Source organism: Dictyostelium purpureum, assembly GCF_000190715.1.
Source record: "Dictyostelium purpureum unplaced genomic scaffold DICPUscaffold_130, whole genome shotgun sequence".
Classification (NCBI taxonomy): domain Eukaryota; phylum Evosea; class Eumycetozoa; order Dictyosteliales; family Dictyosteliaceae; genus Dictyostelium; species Dictyostelium purpureum.
Window position 1 is genome coordinate 50,590 of NW_003519467.1, and position 23,674 is coordinate 74,263.

Here is a 23,674-nt window from a genome sequence, read left to right on the forward strand (position 1 = left end):
TGTTTAGTGAAACCACTTTTTCAAATGTGTATTTATTTTGAAAGATAAAAAAATACTGTGGTGATTAAATATATTTAATTTCTTTTTTCTATTTTATAAATTTTTTTTTTTTTTAATTCTATTTATAAAAACTAAATGTTATAATTAGAATATTATGTTTAATTTTTTAAATTTTATAATTTGAAAAGAAAAAAACAAACCAAATAATTTTAAAAAAAAAATATTTTAATTATTTTAAAAAAAAAAAAAAAAAAAACATTAATAAAAATAATGGGAATGTGTGTGTTTGTTTGAAAAACACAATGTAATCCACACTAAATTTTACGAAGGAATGTGATTTCTCTCTAATATAATAATTCAATCACTTTGAGATTGTGGGTGCAGATTCAAAATAATTTTTTAAAAAAAATAAAATAATTTTAAATTTCAAAAAAAAAAAAAAAAACAATTTTTTTTATAAAGATATATATTTAAAATAGATTCAAAATCTAATTGTTTTTCTAACATCACAAAACTCGTCATTAAATTATCAAATAATTTATTTGAATTGAGAAAAAATACTCACACAAAAAAAAAAAAAAAAATTTTTTTTTTGTGGGTGTGGTAAAATTTTAGAGTGTGTTGGGTGGGCTCCTTCGCACTCCACTTTTCCAATACCACTATTAAAGTGTAAGCACTACAAAAAGTATCTAATTTTAATCAAATTTTATATCTTATTTATTTTGACAGGGGTGGGTGGTTTTTTTCATCTTATCATTTAGCTTCCAAAAATAAATTTTTTATTCCATACATATTTTGTTTAAATAATTATTCAGACACTAACAAAAAATAAATTTTTTCATTATTTTCTTTTGTTTTTTTTTTAATTTTTTTTTATATTATAAATCGGAAAAATGTTGCTTAAATAAATTATTTGAATCAAAATTCATACATTTTAAAATTACTATAACCATATCAATTAATGGTATTCAACTTTTTACAAACCTAAATTAAAATTAAAACTAATTGAAATCTTGGGGTTTTAAAATTTTTTATTTCTGATCACCCACGAATGGTGTATAACCAGTTAAAAAATTTCTTTATCATTAAAAAAAAAATAAAAATTCAAAAAAAATAAAAACAAAATTTTTTAATTTTTTTCAATTTTTTTTGTGTTGTTCTCATAAAGTTTTAAATTTTAAATAACAATAACAGCAGATTCATTAGTTATATGTACCTTTGAGGTGAAATGATATAGTCATAAATAACAATGAGACCAGTTTCTTCATATGAGAAACTTGGAAGTATTGGAGAGGGGACATATGGAATAGTTTGTAATTATTGATTTAAATAATAAATGCATTTGGTTAACCCATTACTAATCTTTTTTTCTTTATTATTTACGAATAATATATCATAACAATAACAACCATATTTATAAACAATCCAAAACTGTTCAAACATACAATTTCATCAACAAAATAGATAAAGGTAGGGATAAAGAAAGTGGAAGGATTGTTGCATTAAAAAAAGTAAAGATGGAGCAAGAAAAGGATGGAATGCCACTTGTGAGTATTTATGTTATTAAATATTGATTTATGTGTGTTTCTATATATATATTATATTATATTGTATTATTTTTGTGTATATCAGTGTGTGTTTTTTTTAAACACTAAAATAAGACCCTTTTTTTTTTTTTTTACTATTTTTATTTTTTTTCTTTTTTTGTTATTGTTTTAAAAAACTTTAGAGGTGTATAATTAATTTATATTTAGATATATTAAACAATTTTATGTACAAAAAAATTAACACGAAAATGTTTCTTTCATTATTTTACAATTTAAAAAATACAACATCCCACTCTACACACAACACAAAAAAATTTTTATATATCTTTGAATATTTTTTAACCCAATATTTAATACACCCCAAAAAAAAAAAAAAAAAAGACATTCACAATAATTTTTGTGTATATCTATTTTACCCACTTTTTTTTTTTTTAATTAATTAATATTTTTTTTTTTTTTACCTCCCTCAATCTCTTTTTTTTTTTTTTTTTTTTCTATTTGTTTAGTAGTTACCATCTTTTTTTTTTTTTTTTCAATTTTTTAATGTGTTAATTTATTAATTAATTATTTTAAAATTTTCTAAATCTAAAAGACATCATTAAGAGAAATTCAATTATTAAAGGAATTAAAATATCATCCAAATATTGTAAATCTAATAGAAGTTGTTGTAGGTTCAAGAGAAGATAAATTATATTTGGTTTTTGAATATTTGGAAAATGATGTCGCCACTTTAATTGATAATATCAATAAACCTTTCAAACTTTCAGAGATTAAATGCTTCCTATTACAACTTTTAAGAGCTGTTGAATTTTTACATTCACACTGGATTATTCACAGAGATATAAAGTGTTCAGTAAGTATTATATAAAGTTTTTATTTATTTATCTTTTTATTAATTTATTTTATTTCTTTTACTTTACAGAATTTATTATATGGAAATGGGTCATTAAAACTCGCTGATTTTGGACTTTCAAGAAAATATGGTTATCCAATTCAATCCATAACACCAAATGTTGTAACTTTATGGTACAGATCACCAGAACTACTATTAGGTCTTGAAAAGTATTCCACCGCTGTAGATTTATGGTCAGTTGGTTGTATTTTTGGCGAGCTTTGTATTGGTAGGCCATTAATTGCCGGTAGTAATGATATTGATCAGATCACAAGAATGTTCCGTCTCTTAGGCTCACCCAACGATTCAATTTGGCCAGATTATTCAAATATACCAAATGCCAAACTTTTAAACATACCCTATCAACCCTATAGCAATATAAAAGAAAGAGTACCAAATTTGTCAATGAATGGTTATAATTTGTTAAATAAGTTGCTAACCTTTGACCCCAATAAAAGAATTAGTGCCTCTGAAGCTTTAAAACATCCATTCTTTTTTGAAAGTCCATTTCCTCAATCAATAGATATGATGCCAAATTTCCCTGCAATTTTAAAAGATAATTTAAAACAATCGAATAATAATATACAACAGCAAAAACAACAACCACAACCACAGCAATATAATAAATCAAGAAATGAATACAAATATAAAAGTTATAAAGATGATGACAGCTCCTATTTTTCAAGATATGATTTAAAAGATTAAATAAACTAAAAAATAAAAAAACATATAATTTTCATTATATTTATAAATAATATTTTAAAAATACACTTTATTTCTTTTTTTTTTTTTTTTTTTTGAAATTATTACACTTTATTTTTTTTTTTTTTATGTCTATATTTCTATATATTATTTATATATATTTATATATTTTCTATTAATATCACTGTTTGTTGGTTATTGTTTAGAAGAATGAACCATTTATATCGCCAAATGGAGTTGTATTTTGTTGTGGTTGTGGTTTGGGTTGGAAATTTGATGAAAAGAAATCATCATTACCAAAAGCGTTATTATTGTTATTTGGTTGAATATTATTAAAATTATGACTTTTACCACTTCCAAGCATGCCGTTACTAGAGATATTATTATTATTGTTAGATGAGTTATTTGCACCAAATGGATTAGCAAATGGGTTCGATGAAGCAGTTGCTGGTGGTGGAGTTGATGATTGAGAAGTATTGAAAGTATGTTCGAAAGGATTTGGTTTGGTAACACTACCACTATTACTACCTGTAGTACTGCTACTATTATTATTACTATTAAAGTTATTACCTGAAAATGGTGATAAGCTTGCAAATGGTGAGTTTTGTTGTTGTTGTTGTTGTTGTTGTTGTTGTTGATGTTGATGTTGATGTTGATGTTGTGGTTGTGGTTGTAAAACATTGTTATTGGCACCACCACTATTTATCATATTATTATTACTATTAAAGCCGTTGGTGTTGCTAAAACTGTTGCTATTGTTGTTGTTGTTGTTGTTGTTACTAAATGGATTCATTTGTGGAGATGAGTTACCACCAAGACCACTACTGTTCCAATTATCGTAAAGATTTGATTTGCTTGGTTGGTTAAATGGTGGTGGTGAACTATTATTTATATTATTGAAATTATTAAAATTGTTATTATTGGAACCTCCACTGTTAATCATGTTATTTTTATTTGATCCACCACTATTAATCATATTATTGTTACTATTGAAACCATTGTTCATATTGTTATTATTAAAGACATTATTATTATTACTATTACTATTAAGTCCACTGTTCATCATGTTATTATATAATTGGTTTGATTGATTATTAAATCCATTATTATTGTTATTAAATGGTTGTGATTGTTGGTTACCTTGGAATGGAGAATTTGGTGAAGGGTTGCCCCATTGATTAACGGATTGTTGCCAGCTAGAATTATTTGAGTTATTCCATGAATTATTTTGGTCAAATGGTGATTGATTAAATTGTGGGGTGCTTTGTTGGCTAAATTGGTTATTATATTGTGGTTGTTGTTGTTGTGGTGAAAATTGATTGTTAAATTGTTGTGGTTGATTAAATTGTTGTGGTTGTTGATTAAACTGTTGTGGTTGACCAAATTGATTATTAAGTTGTGGTTGTTGATTAAACTGTTGTGGTTGGCCAAATTGATTATTATTGTTATTGAATTGGTTACTATTGTTATTAAATTGATTATTAAATTGGCTATTAAATTGTTGTGGTTGTGGTGGTTGTTGTGGAGCTGGTGTAGAAAAAATATCATTTAAATCAATTAAACTACTGCTTGGTTTTGACTGTTGTTGTGGAGCTGGTGCTCTTTGACCAACTAACGGAGGGGTGGTTGAGAGTCTTCTTTGTTGTGGTGGTTGTTGTGATGGTGATTGGTTATAAACTTGAATTGATGGAATATCAGCACCCAAAATATTTGAAAGTGGTTCAACTTTTGGAATACCATTATCTACCCATAATTTTTTATTGTACTTTAATTCTATAAATTGTCTAATACTAGTTGAATTATTTTCATCTGGTTCTGGAAAATCAGATGGTTTCCAACGTGCTAACCAATAAGATCTAGCTACTTTATTACCACCTTGTCTAAGTTTTGAAACTTCTTCTGGTTTAAATGAACCCATTGATACTGATTTAACTCTACGTCCCATATTTGAACTATTTGATTAAAAAAAATAAAAAAAAAGAAAAAGTTTATTAATTAATATATTATTATTAAAAATATATTTATGTACTGTAATACTTACTGAATACCACTACAAGCAGTACAAACAAATGTGGCTAAATCCAAACATGCATAAACTGAACCCATTGGACAATCCATACATTTGACATTTTCTGGTAATCTCATTAACTCTCTTACCTGTCTTTCATTCATATCATTTTTTGACATTTTATATTATTATATGTAGGTGGTGTAATATTACTATTATTTATATATTATATTAATTTTATTGGAAAAAAAATAAAAAAAAAGTTTTATTAATGTATTTAATAAAAAAATAAAAAATAAAAAAGATTATAATAATAAATAACAAATTATTTTTAAATAAAAAAAAAACCAAAAACCAGCTTTGTATTGTTGTTGTTTTAAAACAATTTTTTTTTTGGTTTATTAAAAATTAAAAAAAAATAAAAAAAATAAAAAATAAAAAAAATAAAAAAAAAAATAATTTTTTTTTTTTTAATTTAAAATAATTATTTTTTATTTTTTTACATATGAAATCGTTATTTATGTTAATTTGCTATAACAACATTTTGTTTTTAGATTGCGAAAGAATGTCTTTAATGAATTTTTTTTTTTTTTTTTTTTTTAATTCAGCGAATGATCAAAAAAAAAAATAAAAAAAAGGTAATACATGAAAATAAATAAACCAAAAAAAAAAAAAAAAAAAAACCCAGTTTATTTCTGAAATCAATTGGCGGGCTCAACCCAAATTTTTTTTTTTTTTTTTTTTTTTTTTATTTTATTTATTTATTTTTTTTATTTATAATTTTAATTCTTGATCAGATTTTAATGGAGCAAAATAGGATTTAACTAAATCGTCTGAAACTTGGTCGATTGAGGATGGGTTCCATTTTGGATTCTTATCTTTGTCAACTAAGAGAGCACGAACACCTTCGAAAAAGTCTGGTTTTTCAAGGAAATGTTGAGAGATACGGAATTCCATTTCGAGACATTTGGCTAATGATGGTAATTTTTTGCCTTGATTCATTTGTTCGAATACAACTTTAAGTGAAGTTGGTGAAACGGTTTTAAGAGTTTTAAGAGTTTGTTTTGACCATTCAGTGTTTTCTTTTTCCAATGAATCAAAGATTTCTTCGACTGATGATTTACCAAAGATTCTTTCAATAGTTTCTAAATTTTGATTGAATTCTAATGATGAGTCGTTAACATCAATTTTATCACAAACTTGATCTAAAACTTTTTTAACATTTTCATGTGTTGGATTACTTAAATTTTCTAATGCGCTTTCTACATCTTTAATTCTTTCATTTGAAATAAAATGAGTTGCAACACCTGAAGCTCTAAAAATAAAGTATTAATATTGAATTTTGATGTATGTAACATCGATATTGCACTATATATCGTTGATAATGATACCTACAAAACATTTTTACCCTTCAATTTATTACCAGTTAAAGCTAAATACATACCATAGTTATGTTTTAATTTTGGTAAAAAGTGTGAACCACCAACATCACAAAAGAAACCAATAGCTGTTTCTGGCATAGCAAAAACAGTAGTATCGGTAGCAACTCTAAATTTACCGTGAACTGATAAACCAACACCACCACCCACTAAAAAAGTTTTAAATTAGTAAATTTAAATTATTTATTTTATTTACTATATAAAATAAATATAGTTACTTACTTGCAAAACCATTATAGATTGAAACTTGTGGAATTGGATTGGTACCAATTAAATTATTTAAAATATATTCTTCACGGAAGAAAAGATCACCAATGTTTTCAGTTGATGGGGCAACACCTTTTTTATAATCGTAAATGGCTTTGATATCACCACCAGCACAAAAAGCTTTTTCACCAGAACCTTTCATAATTAAAACCATGTCACCATCTTTCATATTCTTCATTTCTTGATATTTTGGTGTTAAAAGCTTAACCATTCCTGGGTTTAAAGCATTTAAAGCTTTTGGTCTATTTAATAAAACATTTAAACATTTACCTTTTTTATCAAACAAAACTTCCTATATATTTTTTAATAATTGTATTATTTAGTAACGTGTTGATAATATTATTGATAAATAATAAATAATGATGTTATACTTCTGTTGATGTTGTAAAGTATCTAACGTTTTTTGATGTAAGGTTAATTGCTCTGAACATTATTGGTTTGGCTGAATTTTAAAAAATTAATTTTAAAAAAAAATTTAAAAAAAAACTTTTTTTTTATTTTTTTTTATTTTTATTTTTTTTTTACAATTGCTCTTATTCAAAATTGATCCTTATATTTCAATATATTCCAATTTAAAAAAAAAATAATAATTAAAATTTTGTTTTTTAAAATAAATAAATAAATAGATTTTTTTTTATTGTTTTTTTTTTTTTTAAATTATAACCACACCACTTTTTAAAGCTCATCTTTTACTTTTTTGGGTTCTTTTTCGTTATTTTGATTATTTGGTTGAGCTTCGGTATTTGAACTTTCAATATTGTTTTTTAAATTATGTTTTACACCTGAAAGAATTTGTTTTTCTTGGAATGCAAGATCAAAAGCTAATTTCTCTTTAATCTTTAATTGAGTATATTCTGGAGTTTTAATAAATTCCTTATCCTGTTCAATTGTTGTTAAATAGTGTGATTGTTTTAATTCAACTAATCTAATAAGATACTCTACAACTGATTCTTGTTTATATGCTATATATTTTGATACCTTTAAAAGATCTTCAGTGAGTGAATCTAATGAAATTCTTAACATCTTAACACCTTCTTCTTCAAAGAAATTATTAATTAATATCATTTTTTCTTGTTTTTTTGGATCCTAAAGAGATTATGAAAAAAGATTTTTATATTAGTATAAACAGTTTTAAATTTGGTTAAATTATTTGGAGATATAGATATACTTACATTTTGGTTGATTGAGTCAAATAACTCCTCAATTAAAACATTGACACATGATTGTGAGTTGATTTCTTTAATGATGTAACCATTATCGGATAGTAATTCGCTGTTACAATAGTGATGGTCAAAATTAACAAAGATTTCTTCTTTTGGATTAATATTGGCAATAGTTCTGACATCAACAGTTCCCAACTCTTCATCGTATTCAATGTTGGCATTTGGTTCATTGGAACGTCTAAAGAAATCGAGGTATGGTGCAATTGTGGCTGATGGTTTATTTGATTCTGGGTTTGGAACATAAATTCTACGTGCTGAAACAGTTGCATATGCCCAACTAAATCTTTCCCAATTGAGTTCATTTTTGCAATTTTTAGTAATCAAATCTTCTTTGAAAACAGTAGATGCTAGTTTTTCGAAGAGTTCTTTTGCTGATTGTCTTTCGATCATAATTTGAACAAATGCTGGTGATCCTTTAAGATAGTTTAATTCTTCATCAGTATAAAAAATTGCACTATTGTAGTGTTCTGGTAGAGATGATACCCATGCCTTTAAATCGTAAGGTTCGTCTTCTAAACAGTATCTATAAACCAATAAGCCAACAGTCAAAATATCCTCCTCTGCCAACTGTAATTCCATGAGTTTGTCAAATAATTCAGTTTGTTCAACATTGACTGTATCAATACTTAAAGTTGAGGTCCATTTCACTTTGAGGAGTTCATTCCCCTTCTTAATCTTTTTTTCACCTGCAAACATACTATATAACTGCTCTTCATCATTGACCCCTGTTAAATACTCTTTACCTTTCACTTCTTCAGTTTTACGTATTGAATAGACATTTCCTTTTTTTACAAATGGTGTTGCCCAAAGATTTAATTTATTAATTTCTTTAATTTTATTTTTAATTTCTTTACTGAAAACTGCATTATTATTTGATGAAATAATTACCATAAAATATAACAATACAACCAATAAATAAATTATTTTCATTTTTTTTCTTTTGTTTAAATATAATGAAATAAAATTTTTAAAAGTAATATTCAAAAAAAAAAAAATAAAAAAAGGAAAATAAAATTAAAAAAAAAAATAAAAAAAAATAAAAAAATCATTTTATTTTTTTTAAATTTAATTTAATTTTATAAAATAGGAAAAAGATTATCTATTAAAGGTGTACATATTTATACTATAAATAAAATGATTTTTTCTTTATTTTTTTTTTTTTTTATAGCCACCTTTTTATATTAATTTCAAATAATAATAACCATATATTTTAATTTTTTATTTTTTCTCGGTGATGGAAATGTTTATTTTAAATATCGATACCTATCGAGGAGCATATTTTTATTTTTTTTCTTCTAAAATTATAGTTTATTAAAATTTTAATTAATTTTAAAAATAATTTTTTTTTTTTTTTTAAAATAATTTTTAAAAAATTTGTTTTTTATTTTTATTTTTTTTTTTTTTCATACAATCATAAAACACATTTTTTTTTTTTTTTAATACAACCATATTTTATATATTATATATATATATGTAGAGAAATGAAATCGAATGTTAATAAAAACAGCAATATGAAACAAACAAATATAAGTCAGTTTTTTGCACCTGCTCCTGCTAAACCTGTTGTCGAGGTATTTATAATTACTTTATTTTATGGCGGCAAATTTTTTTCATTGCAAATTTTTTTTTTTTTAAATTAAATATATAACTAATATTTAATTATTTATTTTATTTTAAATATAGGAGGGATTTGATTCTTTTTTTGATGATATACCATCAGAAGAAATTGAATCATCAATGTCTATTTCATCACCACCAACTACACCATCAAAACTAAAATTACCACCATCATTTAAGACACCAACAAAACCATCTACACCTTCATCATCATCAACACTAATCAATCATTTCTCCCAAGCTAGCTCATCAACAACAACAAAAAATTTAAATGCTTTGTTTAAAGAAGAAGCAGATGCCAAACCATCATCAACATCATCTACCGCCAAAAATACAAACAGCAATACTACCTTAAGTAAAAATACAACAACACCAACTTCAAAAAAAAGAAAAGAAATTGATATTATAGATGAAGATGAAGAAGAAGAAGATGAAGATAATAATGAAAATGATTCCAAAAGTATAAATATGGCTTCATCGGCGATTTCAACACCAAGCAGGTCAAGAAAACAAGTGATTACATTTGATGACGATGACGATGAAGAAGAAGATGACAACAATGACGACGAAGATGACAGCAATAGCTCTCAAAAGAAACAAAAAGGCAAACCATTTGGCAAAAAAGATAAAAAAGAGATTGAACAAAGATATTCATTTTTGGTTGATGTCAAAGATGGAAATGGTAATAAAAAGGGATCTCCAGACTATGATCCAAGAACTCTTCAAATCCCTGCAAGTTGTTTAACTAAATTTTCTCCATTCGAAAGACAATTTTGGGACATCAAATCCAAATATTATGATACAGTGGTATTTTTTAAAAAGGGTAAATTCTATGAACTATATGAGAATGACGCAGATATTGGCCATCAAATTTTACATTTAAAAATGACAGATCGTGTAAATATGCGTATGGTGGGCGTTCCAGAATCTGCATTTACTCATTGGGCATCAAAATTAATTAATTTGGGTTATAAAGTTGCTAAAGTCGATCAAATGGAAACTTCAATTGGTATGAATAAAAGACAAAATGAAAAAGGTGGCCGTAATAAAAAAGACTCAATTATCCAACGTGAACTTACATCAATTCTTACAGCCGGTACTCTTTTGGATGAATCTATGATCTCCGATAAAACATCAACCTATTTAATGGCAATTAAAGAAGACGAATACAGTAACAAGTATGGTGTATGCTTTGTCGATGTTTCAATTGGCGAGTTTTTCCTTTGCTCTATTGACGATGACGAAAACCGTATGCAGTTTGAAACCCTTTTACTTCAAATGATGCCAAAAGAAGTTGTATATGAAAAAGGTGCAATTAGTGCTAAAACAATGTCAATCATGAAAAGAGTATTGGCCACAGTCAAACCAGTTATGAATGCCCGTTTATCATTGGAATACTGGGATCCATCTGAAACTTTAAATCGTGTCAACGATTCATGTGGTAGGATTCCGGAATCATTGAAAGAAATGAAGAATGAAACACTTTTAATATGCTCATTAGGTGGTTGCCTTAGTTATTTAAGTGACATTAAAATAGCTCAACAGGTTTTAGAACAAGGTCGTTTCAAACGTTTCAATTCATTGGATGTTGGAAACTCTTTAATTTTAGATGGTCAATGCTTAGTAAATTTAGAAATCTTTAATAACTCTACCGATGGTACCACCGAGGGTACACTTTTCAAACTAATGGATAGATGTGTTACTTCGTTTGGCAAACGTTTATTTAGACAATGGATTTGTAGACCATTAGCTAATAAAGAGCGTATTGTAGATAGACAAAGAGCAATAGAACATCTTAGAGATAACCCAGATCATCTCCAAAAAGTTATTTCAATTCTCACAAAAATACCAGACCTTGAAAGAATGCTTGCAAGAATTCGTGCAGGTTCATCAAAGATCGCAGATTTAATTTCAGTTTTAAATCACTTTGAAGCAATTCATAGCAAATTGGAAGAGTTTGAAAAAGTAGATGAAATCGAATCATTTAATCTTAGAAGTTGCCTTACCCTGGTCAGTGTTGGTGGTAATAGTTGTGATGAAAATATGAACGATAAAGATGATGACAACGAGAAAATGGAAGATTTCGAACAAGAACAAATCAATGGTAATTATTCAGGCTATCCTAATTTATTGAGATATATTACAACCATCAAAGAAAGTTTTAAGGTCGAGCAAGATAAAATAATTCCATCAAAAGGTCTTTTCAAAGAGTTTGATGAATGTCAAAAGAAAATTCAACAAATAGAACAATCATTAGAAGAACATCTAACAGAACAAAAAACATATTTTTCATGTCGTAATATTGAATTTAAACATATGGGTAAAGAAATTTATCAAATCGAAGTGCCAGTATCCGCCTTAAATCGTGCCAAACTTCCAAAAAATTACCAACTAAAATCAAAGACCAAAGCTGCCTGTAGATATCATACCCCATTCATTATCGAAACACTACCAAGTCTTTTAGAAGAGCGTGACGAGCTTGAAGTGCTATCAAAAGAAGTGTCAAAGAAAATCCAAGCAAACTTTAGTGTTTATTTTAATCATTTCTCAAAAGCTGTTCAAAGATTAGCACAATTGGATTGTTTATTATCATTATTTAAAGTTAGTTGCCAATCAGGAATTCAAATGTGTCGTCCAATTTTTGTTTCAAAGAGTAATATTAATAACTATGATACAAACAGCAATGGTGGCGATGAAGGTAGCAAAGTTCCAACAAACAATGGTGGTTTCCTTGATGTTAGAGATATGAGACACCCTTGCATCTATTCGAAAGCCGGGGATGACTTTATTCCAAATGATCTTTCATTAAATGTTGAAAACTCCCCACCATCAATCTTAGTTCTCACAGGTCCAAATATGGGTGGTAAAAGTACCTTATTACGTCAAGCATGTATTTTGGTTATTATGGCTCAAATGGGTTGTTTTGTCTCTGCATCAAGTTGTGAAATGTCAATAGTAGATCGTATTTTCACTCGTTTGGGTGCCAACGATAATATTTTAGCTGGCCAGTCAACATTTATGGTAGAGCTTCAAGAAACTTGCTCAGTACTCAAATATGCCACCAATCGATCATTAGTTATTCTTGATGAACTAGGAAGAGGAACCAGTACATTCGATGGCTATTCAATTGCTTACTCTGTTTTAAATTATATCACTAAAAACTTAAAATCCCTTTGTATTTTTGCAACCCATTACCAGTCTCTAGCTATGGAGCCATCAATTCGTAATGAAATCTCCACAGGATATATGACTTGTCAAGTAGACGAAGAAGAGAAAAGAGTAATTTTCCTTTACAAATTAGCAAAGGGTATTTGCCAAAAATCATATGGTTTACATGTTGCTGCAATGGCTGGTTTACCAAAAGAAATTGTTGCCAAAGCTGAAAAGAAATCTGAACAAATGGAAAAAGAATCAGTTTTAGTCTCCTATATCCACGGTACAATTCACAGATCCGAAATGGTTAAAAAGATTATTACAGCTTTCAAGAATAAAGACCACAGTGATTTAAAAATTTTATCAGATACTTTAAAAAAACTTGATTTAAATAATAACATCCCAGACCAATAATTTTAATCAGCAACAATGTTAATAATAATCAAAATTAATTAATGGATTTTTAAATTAGATCATTAATTATATATTTAAATAACCTTTAATAAAAAATAAAATAATATTTTTGTACATAAATTTAAAACAAATAAGGTGATAAGACTATTATTTTTTAATTATAAATATTTACAATTTTATTTTATATAATGGAAAAAAAAAATAAAAATAAAATTAATTATGTTTTATATATCTCGATTTATATGGTAGTTTTAAATTATTATTTTGCTATGTTGTTATTTTGAATCATATTTTGTATGTTTTTTAGCTTGACCCAATTCACAACTATTAACCTTTGCAGCGAAACGAAGTGAGCTGATTGATTCTTGAAGATCCTTTGGTTCTGGTGAAATATTTACAAACATTAAAGTTTTAGAGTTGCCACCAATAGAGTTTTGTAAAAGATAAGTGAGCTTACTATTACGATAAGGAATGTGTTGTTCTTTATTTGCAAGAGCTGAAATAACATCACTAAGAGATGATAAACTTTTATTAATAGCTTGAGTTTCTTTAAGACGGTCACCAGTTACTCCAGATTTTGAAACACGCTCTGAACCAGCCAAATCTATTAAATTTAAAAGACCTTGAGTACGCTCACCAGATTTTTCATTATAGCCCATTAATTTTAATTGAAAAACGGTATGTGAACGAGATGAACGCTCATTACACAAAGTTTTGGCAACTGAACGATTTTTATTTGCAGTATTAAGTAAATCATAAACTTTTGAAGGTGATGAAACTGGTACCACTGTTAAATTGGTAACTGATGTACTGTTGTTTTCTAAGTTATGTTTGATATCATATTTTAATTGATCGACCATAGCTCTATTATTGTTAAGTAAATCCACAATAGCTTCGTTGTAAATCTCTAAAAAGAAGCATTCCATTTGATATTGCCATCCTTTGGTTCTAAGTTCAGCTGCAGCACTAAATATTAACTGGACGGCTCTTGGTATCATACCACGTTGTTCAGGTGATCCGTTTCCTCCAAAAAGTGTATGGGTTTTGCCTGAACCAGTTTGACCATAACTAAAAATACATGTATTGTATCCGTCAAGCGATGACTGAACCAATTGAGAAATCTCTTCAAAAACAAACTCTTGGGTTGATGTTGGTCCAAAAACACGGTCGAATGTATAGTTTACTTTTTTAACACTTGTTTCCCCATTAAATGAATTGGTGACTGTAGTATTGACATCTATTGTATTTTCAGTTCCTGGTGGCAATAAATAGAGCTGATCGGATGTAGTATTATTGAAATCTGGTCTTATTCTACAAAAAACTCTTATACTACCTTTTAACCTGAATAAATTAAATAATAATAATAAGTTAATAATTTATTTTTTTTCGTTCATATTTTTAATAACTAATCTTACTCTTGAATTGTGTTATGAAGTTGTTTTCTTATTTTTTCGTCTTGTCTGCTCTTTTCTAAAAGTTGTTCTTTGTCTTCTAAAAGTTGGTGAATCGATTGGTCTCTTTCTTTAAGCAATGCCAAAAGTTTTTCAATTTCTTGGTCTTTTTCAGAAGTAATAGATTGGATGGAATTAAATTTGCTATCAATTTCAAGTTGTCTTTTTGAATTGCTTTGGATCTCTCTTTGTAAATCTTGAATAATTAAATTGGCATTTTGTAAACTGTTTTGTAAAGTTTCGTTTTGTACTGTTAATTGACTAATTCTATATTTTTGATCCAAAAGTTCCTTATCTTTATCCTGAATTGCCATTACTAAATTTTTAATTTCGCTTTTTAATTTATCATTTTCTTTACTCTTTTCTTCATAGTCCAATCTTGTTTTTAAATCGTGTACAGAAAGAGATACTAAGAAAATAAAATAAAAAAATGTTAATATTATTATTTCAAAGAATTATTTTATATACAACTTACATCTTGGTGGTTTAAAAGAGTCATTAAATGAATCAAACTGTGTTTGTAAGTTACCTCTAAATGATTGTGTAAATTCATCAATTTTTCCAATTCTTTCTTGAAGTGAGGAATATGTTTTTTCATTCTTTGAAAATGGTGCTGATGAAAGAATATTTGATTTCTCTATTGGTGAAAACTTTTTAAACTCTGAACTATTGTTTGATAAACTTGATACATTAAGAGAGCCATCTGATGTTGGTGAACTAATCATTTTATTGTTGTTGTTATTATTATTGTTATTAATTTTATTTGCTATCGAACTAACTTTACCAACACTATTATTATTATTATTATTGCTATTGTTGTTGTTGTTGTTGTTGTTGGTTCTATTTGGTTGGGTGGCTATAGTTTTTCTTATATTTGAAGAAATATTTGTTTGATGTGGTTTAACAAAGTCGTTTAACTTTTTTTTAACAATTGGTTTTATATTTGTTGAAGATGTTGCGGATATTGTTGTTGCCGCTGTGTTTGAGGTGTTTTTTTTTTGTAATAAATGTGCTCTAGAAGTTTGTAAATTTATTTGTGTTGAAGTATTACCATTAGCATTTTTATTGTTACCACTGCTACTGTTATTACTATTACTATTAACTAAACCAATAGTACTTTGATTGAATCTATTACTACTATTGTTTTTAAATGTACTATTATTAAAACTATTACTATCTAAATTGATTACACTATTCGTTAATAATGGTTGTTGTTGAATGTATTTCGAATCGGTAGATAGAGGATATGAGATTCTATCAGAAACTTGTATTGGTTTCTTTAGTAAACTGGGTCTATTATTATTTAAGTTATTTAAGTTTGTGCTGTGACTAGGTGAATTAGGATTATTACTATTAATATTATGAAAGTTATTAATTATATTTGTAATTGAGTTTAAAGGTTTATCCATTTTTTTTTTTTAATTTTAGTTTTTTAATTTATAAAAATTTAAAAAAAAAAAAAAAAAAAAAAATTATAAAAAATAATGAAAATTTAAAAACCCCCGCCTTTTTTTTGAATTAAAAATGAAACTAAAAAAAATAAAATAAAAAGCAAAAGGAGAAAAAGAAAAAAGATTAATAAAATAAATAAAATAAATAATATTTATCTATTTTTAATTTGAAAAACCTGTATTAAATTTTTTAAAAAAAAAAAAAAAAAAAAAAAAAAAAAAAAAAAAAATGATGTATTGATTTTAGATTTTAATTTTATTATATTTTATTATTATTATATTTTATTATATAATATTGATTCTAAATAAAAAAAATAAAAAAGAGAGAATATTTGAAAAAAAATTTTAAAAAAAATTCTACATTAATTTTTTTTTTTCTCTGATTATTTTTTTTTATGTTTAATTTATATGATTATTATTATTATTATTATTATTATTATTATTATTATTAATTATTATTATAATATTTTATGTATATATATGAAAAAAAAAAATTATATTATTATTAATAATATATTTATATTTTTTTTTATGGTGATAATTCTATTAAACATTTAATAAAATCTTTTTCGTATTGTGAATTTAATAACATATTTGAATCGGTAGTTGGACAACGTAAAAGACCTGGAGCAAATACCATGGCTACATTATCGATATCCATTTTAGAGTATGCGGCATATTGTGGTTGAGAAACATTCTTTAGGAAAGCTAATAAATAATTTAAAACCTCTCTATTGATCTCTGGTAAAGATGAAGAGATTCTAACCACTTCTTCTTTTGAACGACTTTTAATACAATCGTAATAGAGTTCAGTTGGAATAACAGGTTGGGCCAATTCTCTTAACCATAACTTTAATAAACCAGCTAAAACATGTGGATCAGTAGTATCGAATTGAAAATCGTGTTCGTTAATTTGTTTCTTTAATCTGTTTACTTCAGTACCGCTGCCAGTGACACGGAAAATACCTTCGGTGTAAGGACCATTTAAGTTGATAACACCCTCGGCTAAAAGTTTTAAAATTAAAGGATATGATAAATTTTCGTTTGGGAAACGCTCTCTTTGAAGTGCCATAATTTGTTGGAGTGTATTACCAAAAATATTTGTATTGATTGGTAATGAATCGGATGATTTGTTTTTCGATGATTTCTTTTCAAGCTCTTCTTTTTTCTTTTTCTCTTTCTTTTCAAGTTTTTCTTGTTCCTCTTTCTTTTTCTTATCTTTCTTTTCTTGTTCATCTTTTTCTTTCTTTTCTTTTTTCTCTTTCTTTTCGCTTTCTTCTTTTTCTTTCTTTTGACGTTCACGCTCTCTTCTTTCTTTTTCATCATTGTCACGCTTTTCTTTTAACTCTGCTGATTTGGTTTGATTGCCTAAAACCTTCTCATCAAAATATGGTGATGATACTGGTGGCGATAAACCATGTTGTAATCTATTGGTTAACATTGAATTTAAATCTGTTGATAATCTTTTATTTGCCTCTAAACTATTTCTCTTTAGTGGTGAATTATTACTTAAAAATGGTTGTAAAGTAGGTGAATTGGCCATTGGTGATTTAATAAATTGGGACATTTGCTTTGGATCCAATGATGCTGATCTAGTTTGAATGGGTGGTGGTGGTTTAAATTGTGATAATGGTATACCTTGTAAACCTGGTGATAAATTTAATGGTGGTGGTGGTGGCATACCTCCGCTGCCTCCCAAACTACCTGCGCTATTATTTAAACTATTACTATTACTATTATTACTACTATTTACAAAAGATGGTGGTGGTGGCATTCCCCCGCTTGAACTAAACATTCTATTTGCAGTTGGTGGTGTTTGAGTTAATGGTGGTGGTGGCATTGCATTTGATGGTAAATGAACAATTGGTGGTGGGTAATTTTGTATTGGTGGTGGTGGTATACCTCCACTACCTCCAAGGGCTGGTGGTGGTGGTAAATGTACAATTGGTGGTGGTAATGGATTATTATTTAATGAGTTTACAGAGTTAATTGGGGGTGAAGTTGGTACAGTTCTTTTTGGTAAAATTGGTGATGATGAGGGTGATAATTTTTTAATGCCACCAACGACTGATGGTGGGGGTGGTTGAGATAAAACTTGTGGTGGGTGGGGGGCTGATGGAGACATATATGATTGTGGTGGTGGTGGTACAACTTTTCTTGCAACATTTGGTGAGGAGGAAGGTGATTGTTTAAAATTATTTCCTTGTGAGGATAAACCTGGTGATGGTGGTAATTCTCTTGGTGATGAGTTTACTGGTGATGTATTTTGTTGTTGCTGTTGTTGAAGCTGTGTTGGTTGTGGTGGAGGTCTAACAGGTTTTAACTGAACATTATGTTGTGATGGTAATTGAAAACCTCCACTACTAGTATTGCTGCCATTACTATTGTTACTTAAATAACTTACTGGTGGTGGTGGTTTGAAACTCATTATTTTTTAAAGATTTATTATATTTTGAAAGTGTGGGTTTTTTTTTTTTTTTTTAAAAATTATTTTTTATGTTACAACAAAAAAAATATTATATTATAAAAACTATTTGATTGTTTTGATGGTACTACTATAATACTTGTACTTTTTAGATTGCTAATATTATATTATTATTACAAATTTATATAAATTATTTATAATGGTGAATGATAATTATATAAAAACAACAATGTAAATTTTATATTCTTCTATTTTTATTTATTAATAAAGCAAATGTAAATGGATTTTATAAAATTTAAAAATAACAAATAATGATAAAAATATTTTTTATAAATAAAAAAAAAAAAAAAAATTGTTAATAAAATTATTATTTTTAATGTGTATTGGTTGTGGGGGTGTTTATTATATGTGGTGGTGTGTTTAAAATTTGTGTTTTTGAGTTTTTTAATATGTGTGAAAATTAATGTTTTTATGTGTGTGGGAATAAATTAGAGAAATAGTGGTATGTGTTAACTATTATTATCATTATTATTAATAAGTAAACACTTTTTTCTTTTTCTCTTTTTTAAATTTTATTTATTTTTATTTCAATTACATATTAATTAAATAAAAAAAAAACAACTTTAAAAATTTAAATTTTATTTACCTTTATATAGAAAATTTATTTATAGATTTGGATTTATAATTATATCATATATGATACAACACAAAATTTTTACTTTTTTTATACTATGACAGAATTTGTATTTATATATAGTTATGTTTATTTATATAATTATAAAACAAAACAAAAAAAATACTATTTACTTTTTTATTTTTTAATGTGTATAATTATAAATACAATAACAATTTATTAAATAGAAAAAAAAACACAATAATAATATTATATGAATATTATTTATTTTTTTTTATATCAAAATTTTTAAAAATAATTATACAAAAAAAGAATAAAAAACACAATAAGGGGCGTTTTTTGTCGAAAAACAAAAAAATAATTTATGTTGTGAGGTGTTGTCTCCCATATAATCTTGCTTCGCGATCGCCAGATGCTGCTTTTTTCTTCCGCTTTTTCTGTGCATCAAAAAAAAAAAAAATTAAAATTTTTTTAAATAATTTTTTTTAAAAAAAATAATTCAAAATTGTTATTCGTTTAATTATATAAAATTACCAGCAATAACGCATCACATGCAAAATGACACAAATTGATATAATTATTAATCAAAATTATAAAGATAAAAAAAAAAACTATAATCATTAAACAAAAAAAAATCTTTTTTTTTTTTTTTTTTTTTCCAATCAGCATTAAATATTTTGAAAGATATGTTTTTTAGAAACTAAAGAAACATTATTATTTTTTATTTTTATTTTTATTATAATTTTTATTTTTATTTAACAATGAAAATAACCTAATAATACTAAAACATAAAATTGCGGTACATTATTATTGTTATTCTATTTTAATTGATAATAATATTTTTGCTACAGTTTGTGATAAAATATTATTACCATATAGATTATTCATATTATATTATTTTTTTGAAATTTAATCTTCTAATTTAATTAAACCACTTTTTTAAACTTATTTTAGATTAATTAAAAAAAAAAAAGATATTTATCTTTTTTTTTATTTTTTATTTTTTTATTTTTTATTTTTGTTTTTTTTTTTAAATTTTTTATTTTTTTATTTTATTTTTTCATTCATTTGTCCATTTAATAATTATCATTTAAATAGTAATAACAATTAAAATAAATAATGAATCGGTTTACTTCATTATTAAATAAAAAAATATATGATGTAACAATTGTAGGTAGTGGAATTGTGGGAATTGCAACAGCCAGAGAAATTTTAAAGAGGAATCCAACATTAAAACTATTGATATTAGAAAAAGAGGATAGCATAGCAAGACATCAAAGTAGTCATAATTCAGGTGTTATTCACTGTGGTGTATATTACAAACCAGGATCAACCAAGGCACGATTATGTGTAAAGGGTTCAAAGATGATGTATGACTATTGTAAAGAAAATGATATAAAGCACGAAAATTGTGGAAAGATCATTGTTGCAGTAAAAAAGTCTGAGTTTGATTCATTAGAGGCATTGTATAAAAGAGGTATTGAAAACGGTGTTCCAAATATCGAAATGGTAGATAGAGACAGATTATTAAATTTAGAACCTAGTATTACAGGTGGATTAAAAGCAATTTATACACCAACAACAGGTATTGTAAATTATTTAGATGTAGCGAAATCTATGGCAAAAGAAATTCAAGATAAATACCAAGCTGAGGTTCAACTGGGTTTTGAGGCATCTATTTTTGACTATGACACAAAGGATAAGCTGATGTATATAGGCGATAAAAACAACGAAAGATCAATTCTAACTCGACACGTAATTACATGTGCTGGAATGTATAGTGATAGGGTAGCTCATAATGCATTTGGTCAGAAAGAGCCTTCTATCGTTCCATTTCGTGGTAGTTTCCTTCAATTTAAACCAGAATATAAACATTTAATTAAAGGTAATGTATATCCTATTCCTAACCCTTCTTTTCCTTTTCTTGGTGTTCATTTTACAAAGAAAATAGATGGAAATGTTTGGTTAGGACCTAATGCAGTTCTAGCATTCTCAAGAGAGGGTTATAGTTATAAAGATTTTAGAGCTAAAGATTTTCAAGAAATTTTAACAAATCCAGGTTTATTTGCACTCTCTTTAAAGCATTGGAAGTATGGAGTTAACGAATTGCTCCGTGATATCTATCCATCAAATTTTATAGAATTATTACAACCATACATGCCTGATATCTCTATGGATATGTTGGAGGTTACCGATGGTGCAAGTGGTGTTCGTAGTCAAGCAATTTCACCTAATGGAGATTTAATTGAAGATTTTATATTTGACACACCAAAAGATAAACCAATATTGCATGTTAGAAATTCACCATCCCCCGCTGCTACATCCTCATTAGCAATTGCAGAAGAAATTGCAAATATGGCACAAAATCAATTTAAAGAATTAAATAATACTAAAAAATATTATTAATAAAATATAAATATAAATTATAAAAAAAAAAAAAATTTTATTAAAGCTAGATTATTCAATACATTTTATATAATATTTTGGGAGGTTGGTGGCGTTGTTTCGATTTTTTTCTTATTTTTCTTATTTTTCTTCTTATTCAGATTTGTTGTTGTAGTTGTATTTGGGTCTTTATTATTATTGTTATTGTTATTGTTATTGTTATTATTATTGTTATTATTATTATTATTATTATTATTATTATTATTATTATTATTATTATTATTATTATTATTATTATTATTATTATTTTTATTATTGTTTTTATTACTATCACTGTTATCTATGTCCATTTTATTTATAGAGTTTTTTGTTTTTTTAGGTTTTTTATTTTTCTTCTTTTTACTTGTGGTATTGGATGTAGGAGTGGGATTTACTGGATCCATAGAGTCATCGATTTTATTTAAATTTGTGTTTGGTGTGATTGTGTCGCTTTGATTATTTATTGTTGTGGCTCCTGTATTTGTATTATTTAGAGATTTAAATAAGATTTTTCTTTGTTTTTTCTGAACTCTTTTCATTTTCACTCTTTCTAATTGTTCTGCAGTTTTAGTTTTCTTTGTCTTTTTAATAGTGGTAGTATTGGGGTTTGTGTTATTGGTGGTAATTACATTGGTATCTGATTTTTTTGTGACCATTTTTATTTGTTCTAACTTTGTATTTTTTTTATTTCTTTTTAATTTTCTTTCTTTTACAGTTGAGTGGTGTGAGAGTTGTCTCTGGTGGTGTTGTTGTTGTTGTTGTCTTGAAATTCCTGTCTTCCTTAGTATATTAATAAATGTAATAAATGTTGAGAGTTAGAATATAAAATATAAACTTTAATATAATATTTTTATATATATGACCTACAAGTCTATAGGTGAAAATGCACCATTTCCACCATTTTGGAAATCTGTTAATAATGCCCTAAAGAATGGTTTTATAAAGAAAAACATTGAACAGAAAAATTTGGCAAATTCACCAACGGTTCCATCTGGACGGTTAAACAATGTGTTGGATATTTTACATGGCTCCATTTCTTTTTGTTCAATCCATTCTAAAAATAACTGATCGGTGTGATCAAAAAGTGACTTGTCAATATTTGCAAATTTGGATGGAATGCTTTCATCGTAATCAATTTTTGCGAAAAATAAAACATATTTTGAATTTGGTACCCAAAGTTTGTGTGTGTTTTCAGATTCGAAAAGTTGACGGAAATCATCTATTCTATCGTTGAATATGAAACCAGTCTCTTCATTAAATTCTCTAGTTGCTGTATCGATTACTTTTTCTCCTTTTTCAACCTTGCCGCCAAATGGTAAAAATGCATAAAAGCCATTTGAATTCTGCATAGTACTTTTTCCTTTTTTTGTTCTATCTTCACATCCCATTAATAATTTAATTTTTCCTTCATGATACGCATACAATAATACTCCTGCAGCCTTAAATTCTTTATCGACTTCTGGTGGTATTACTGTTAAAAATTGAGATATTTTTTTTGGTTTATTATCCATTTTAATATTATTATTGTTATTATTACTCATATTATTCATATTATTATTTGATTCATTATTGTTATTATTATTATTATAATGATGATTGGGGTTATTATTGGAATTATCAATATTATCGGGGTTTGTATAAAAAGGAGAGTTTTTAATACCAAAATTATTATTACTGTAATTGTTGTTGGATATATTATTATTAAAATTTTGATTATTGTTAAATTGGTTTAAATTATTGTTCCCCTGATATAAATTATTATTCATATTATTATTTATATTATTATTATTATTGTTATTATCATAGTTATTCATATTATTAAGATTGATATTAAAACTACTATGATTAAAGACATTATTTATAAAGTTATCATTGTTGTTATTAAAGCTATTGTTATTATTATTATTAAAGTTAAGGTTATTAAAATCGAACTTGTTTGAATTAAAATTATTTATATTATTATTTGTATTCATATTATTCATATTATTCATATTATTCATATTATTCATATTATTATTATTATTATT

The 23,674-nt window shown here is 25.9% G+C and overlaps 9 protein-coding genes across 9 annotated transcripts; 3 read left to right on the forward strand and 6 right to left on the reverse strand.

Moving 5' to 3' along the window:
• Positions 1-1,252: 1,252 nt before the first annotated feature.
• DICPUDRAFT_18522 (uncharacterized protein) lies at positions 1,253-2,982 on the forward strand (the record flags this gene model as incomplete). The annotated part of the gene is made up of 4 exons (XM_003288281.1): positions 1,253-1,313; positions 1,465-1,547; positions 2,140-2,400; positions 2,470-2,982. Coding segments are annotated over 4 exons (918 nt in total), but the record flags the coding sequence as incomplete, so codon positions are not given.
• Positions 2,983-3,343: 361 nt separating this feature from the next.
• On the reverse strand, positions 3,344-5,468 carry DICPUDRAFT_97989 (uncharacterized protein; the record flags this gene model as incomplete). The annotated part of the gene is made up of 2 exons (XM_003288296.1): positions 5,183-5,468; positions 3,344-5,093 (listed from the first exon to the last, which is right to left on the reverse strand). The coding sequence occupies exons 1-2, from the start codon at positions 5,326-5,328 to the stop codon at positions 3,344-3,346; spliced, it is 1,896 nt and encodes a 631-aa protein (XP_003288344.1). The 5' UTR covers positions 5,329-5,468.
• A 455-nt stretch (positions 5,469-5,923) lies between these two features.
• Positions 5,924-7,286, reverse strand: DICPUDRAFT_33863 (uncharacterized protein; the record flags this gene model as incomplete). Its single annotated transcript, XM_003288297.1, has 4 exons — positions 5,924-6,464; positions 6,545-6,737; positions 6,811-7,147; positions 7,227-7,286. The coding sequence occupies 4 exons, from the start codon at positions 7,284-7,286 to the stop codon at positions 5,924-5,926; spliced, it is 1,131 nt and encodes a 376-aa protein (XP_003288345.1).
• A 244-nt stretch (positions 7,287-7,530) lies between these two features.
• Positions 7,531-9,008, reverse strand: DICPUDRAFT_152566 (uncharacterized protein; the record flags this gene model as incomplete). Its single annotated transcript, XM_003288298.1, has 2 exons — positions 7,531-7,941; positions 8,028-9,008. 2 exons carry the CDS (start codon positions 9,006-9,008, stop codon positions 7,531-7,533), a joined length of 1,392 nt encoding a protein of 463 aa, XP_003288346.1.
• Positions 9,009-10,163: 1,155 nt separating this feature from the next.
• Positions 10,164-13,385, forward strand: DICPUDRAFT_55353 (uncharacterized protein; the record flags this gene model as incomplete). Its single annotated transcript, XM_003288282.1, has 3 exons — positions 10,164-11,660; positions 11,766-12,348; positions 12,403-13,385. The coding sequence occupies 3 exons, from the start codon at positions 10,164-10,166 to the stop codon at positions 13,260-13,262; spliced, it is 2,940 nt and encodes a 979-aa protein (XP_003288330.1). The 3' UTR covers positions 13,263-13,385.
• A 152-nt stretch (positions 13,386-13,537) lies between these two features.
• Positions 13,538-16,122, reverse strand: DICPUDRAFT_152568 (uncharacterized protein; the record flags this gene model as incomplete). Its single annotated transcript, XM_003288299.1, has 3 exons — positions 13,538-14,603; positions 14,678-15,122; positions 15,189-16,122. The coding sequence occupies 3 exons, from the start codon at positions 16,120-16,122 to the stop codon at positions 13,538-13,540; spliced, it is 2,445 nt and encodes an 814-aa protein (XP_003288347.1).
• A 583-nt stretch (positions 16,123-16,705) lies between these two features.
• Positions 16,706-17,266, reverse strand: DICPUDRAFT_10267 (uncharacterized protein; the record flags this gene model as incomplete). Its single annotated transcript, XM_003288300.1, has 1 exon — positions 16,706-17,266. A coding segment is annotated over one exon (561 nt), but the record flags the coding sequence as incomplete, so codon positions are not given.
• A 3,076-nt stretch (positions 17,267-20,342) lies between these two features.
• On the forward strand, positions 20,343-21,629 carry DICPUDRAFT_33881 (uncharacterized protein; the record flags this gene model as incomplete). The annotated part of the gene is made up of 1 exon (XM_003288283.1): positions 20,343-21,629. One exon carries the CDS (start codon positions 20,343-20,345, stop codon positions 21,627-21,629), a length of 1,287 nt encoding a protein of 428 aa, XP_003288331.1.
• Positions 21,630-21,694: 65 nt separating this feature from the next.
• Positions 21,695-23,656, reverse strand: DICPUDRAFT_152571 (uncharacterized protein; the record flags this gene model as incomplete). The annotated part of the gene is made up of 2 exons (XM_003288301.1): positions 21,695-22,427; positions 22,515-23,656. The coding sequence occupies 2 exons, from the start codon at positions 23,654-23,656 to the stop codon at positions 21,695-21,697; spliced, it is 1,875 nt and encodes a 624-aa protein (XP_003288349.1).
• Between the last annotated feature and the right edge of the window lie 18 nt (positions 23,657-23,674).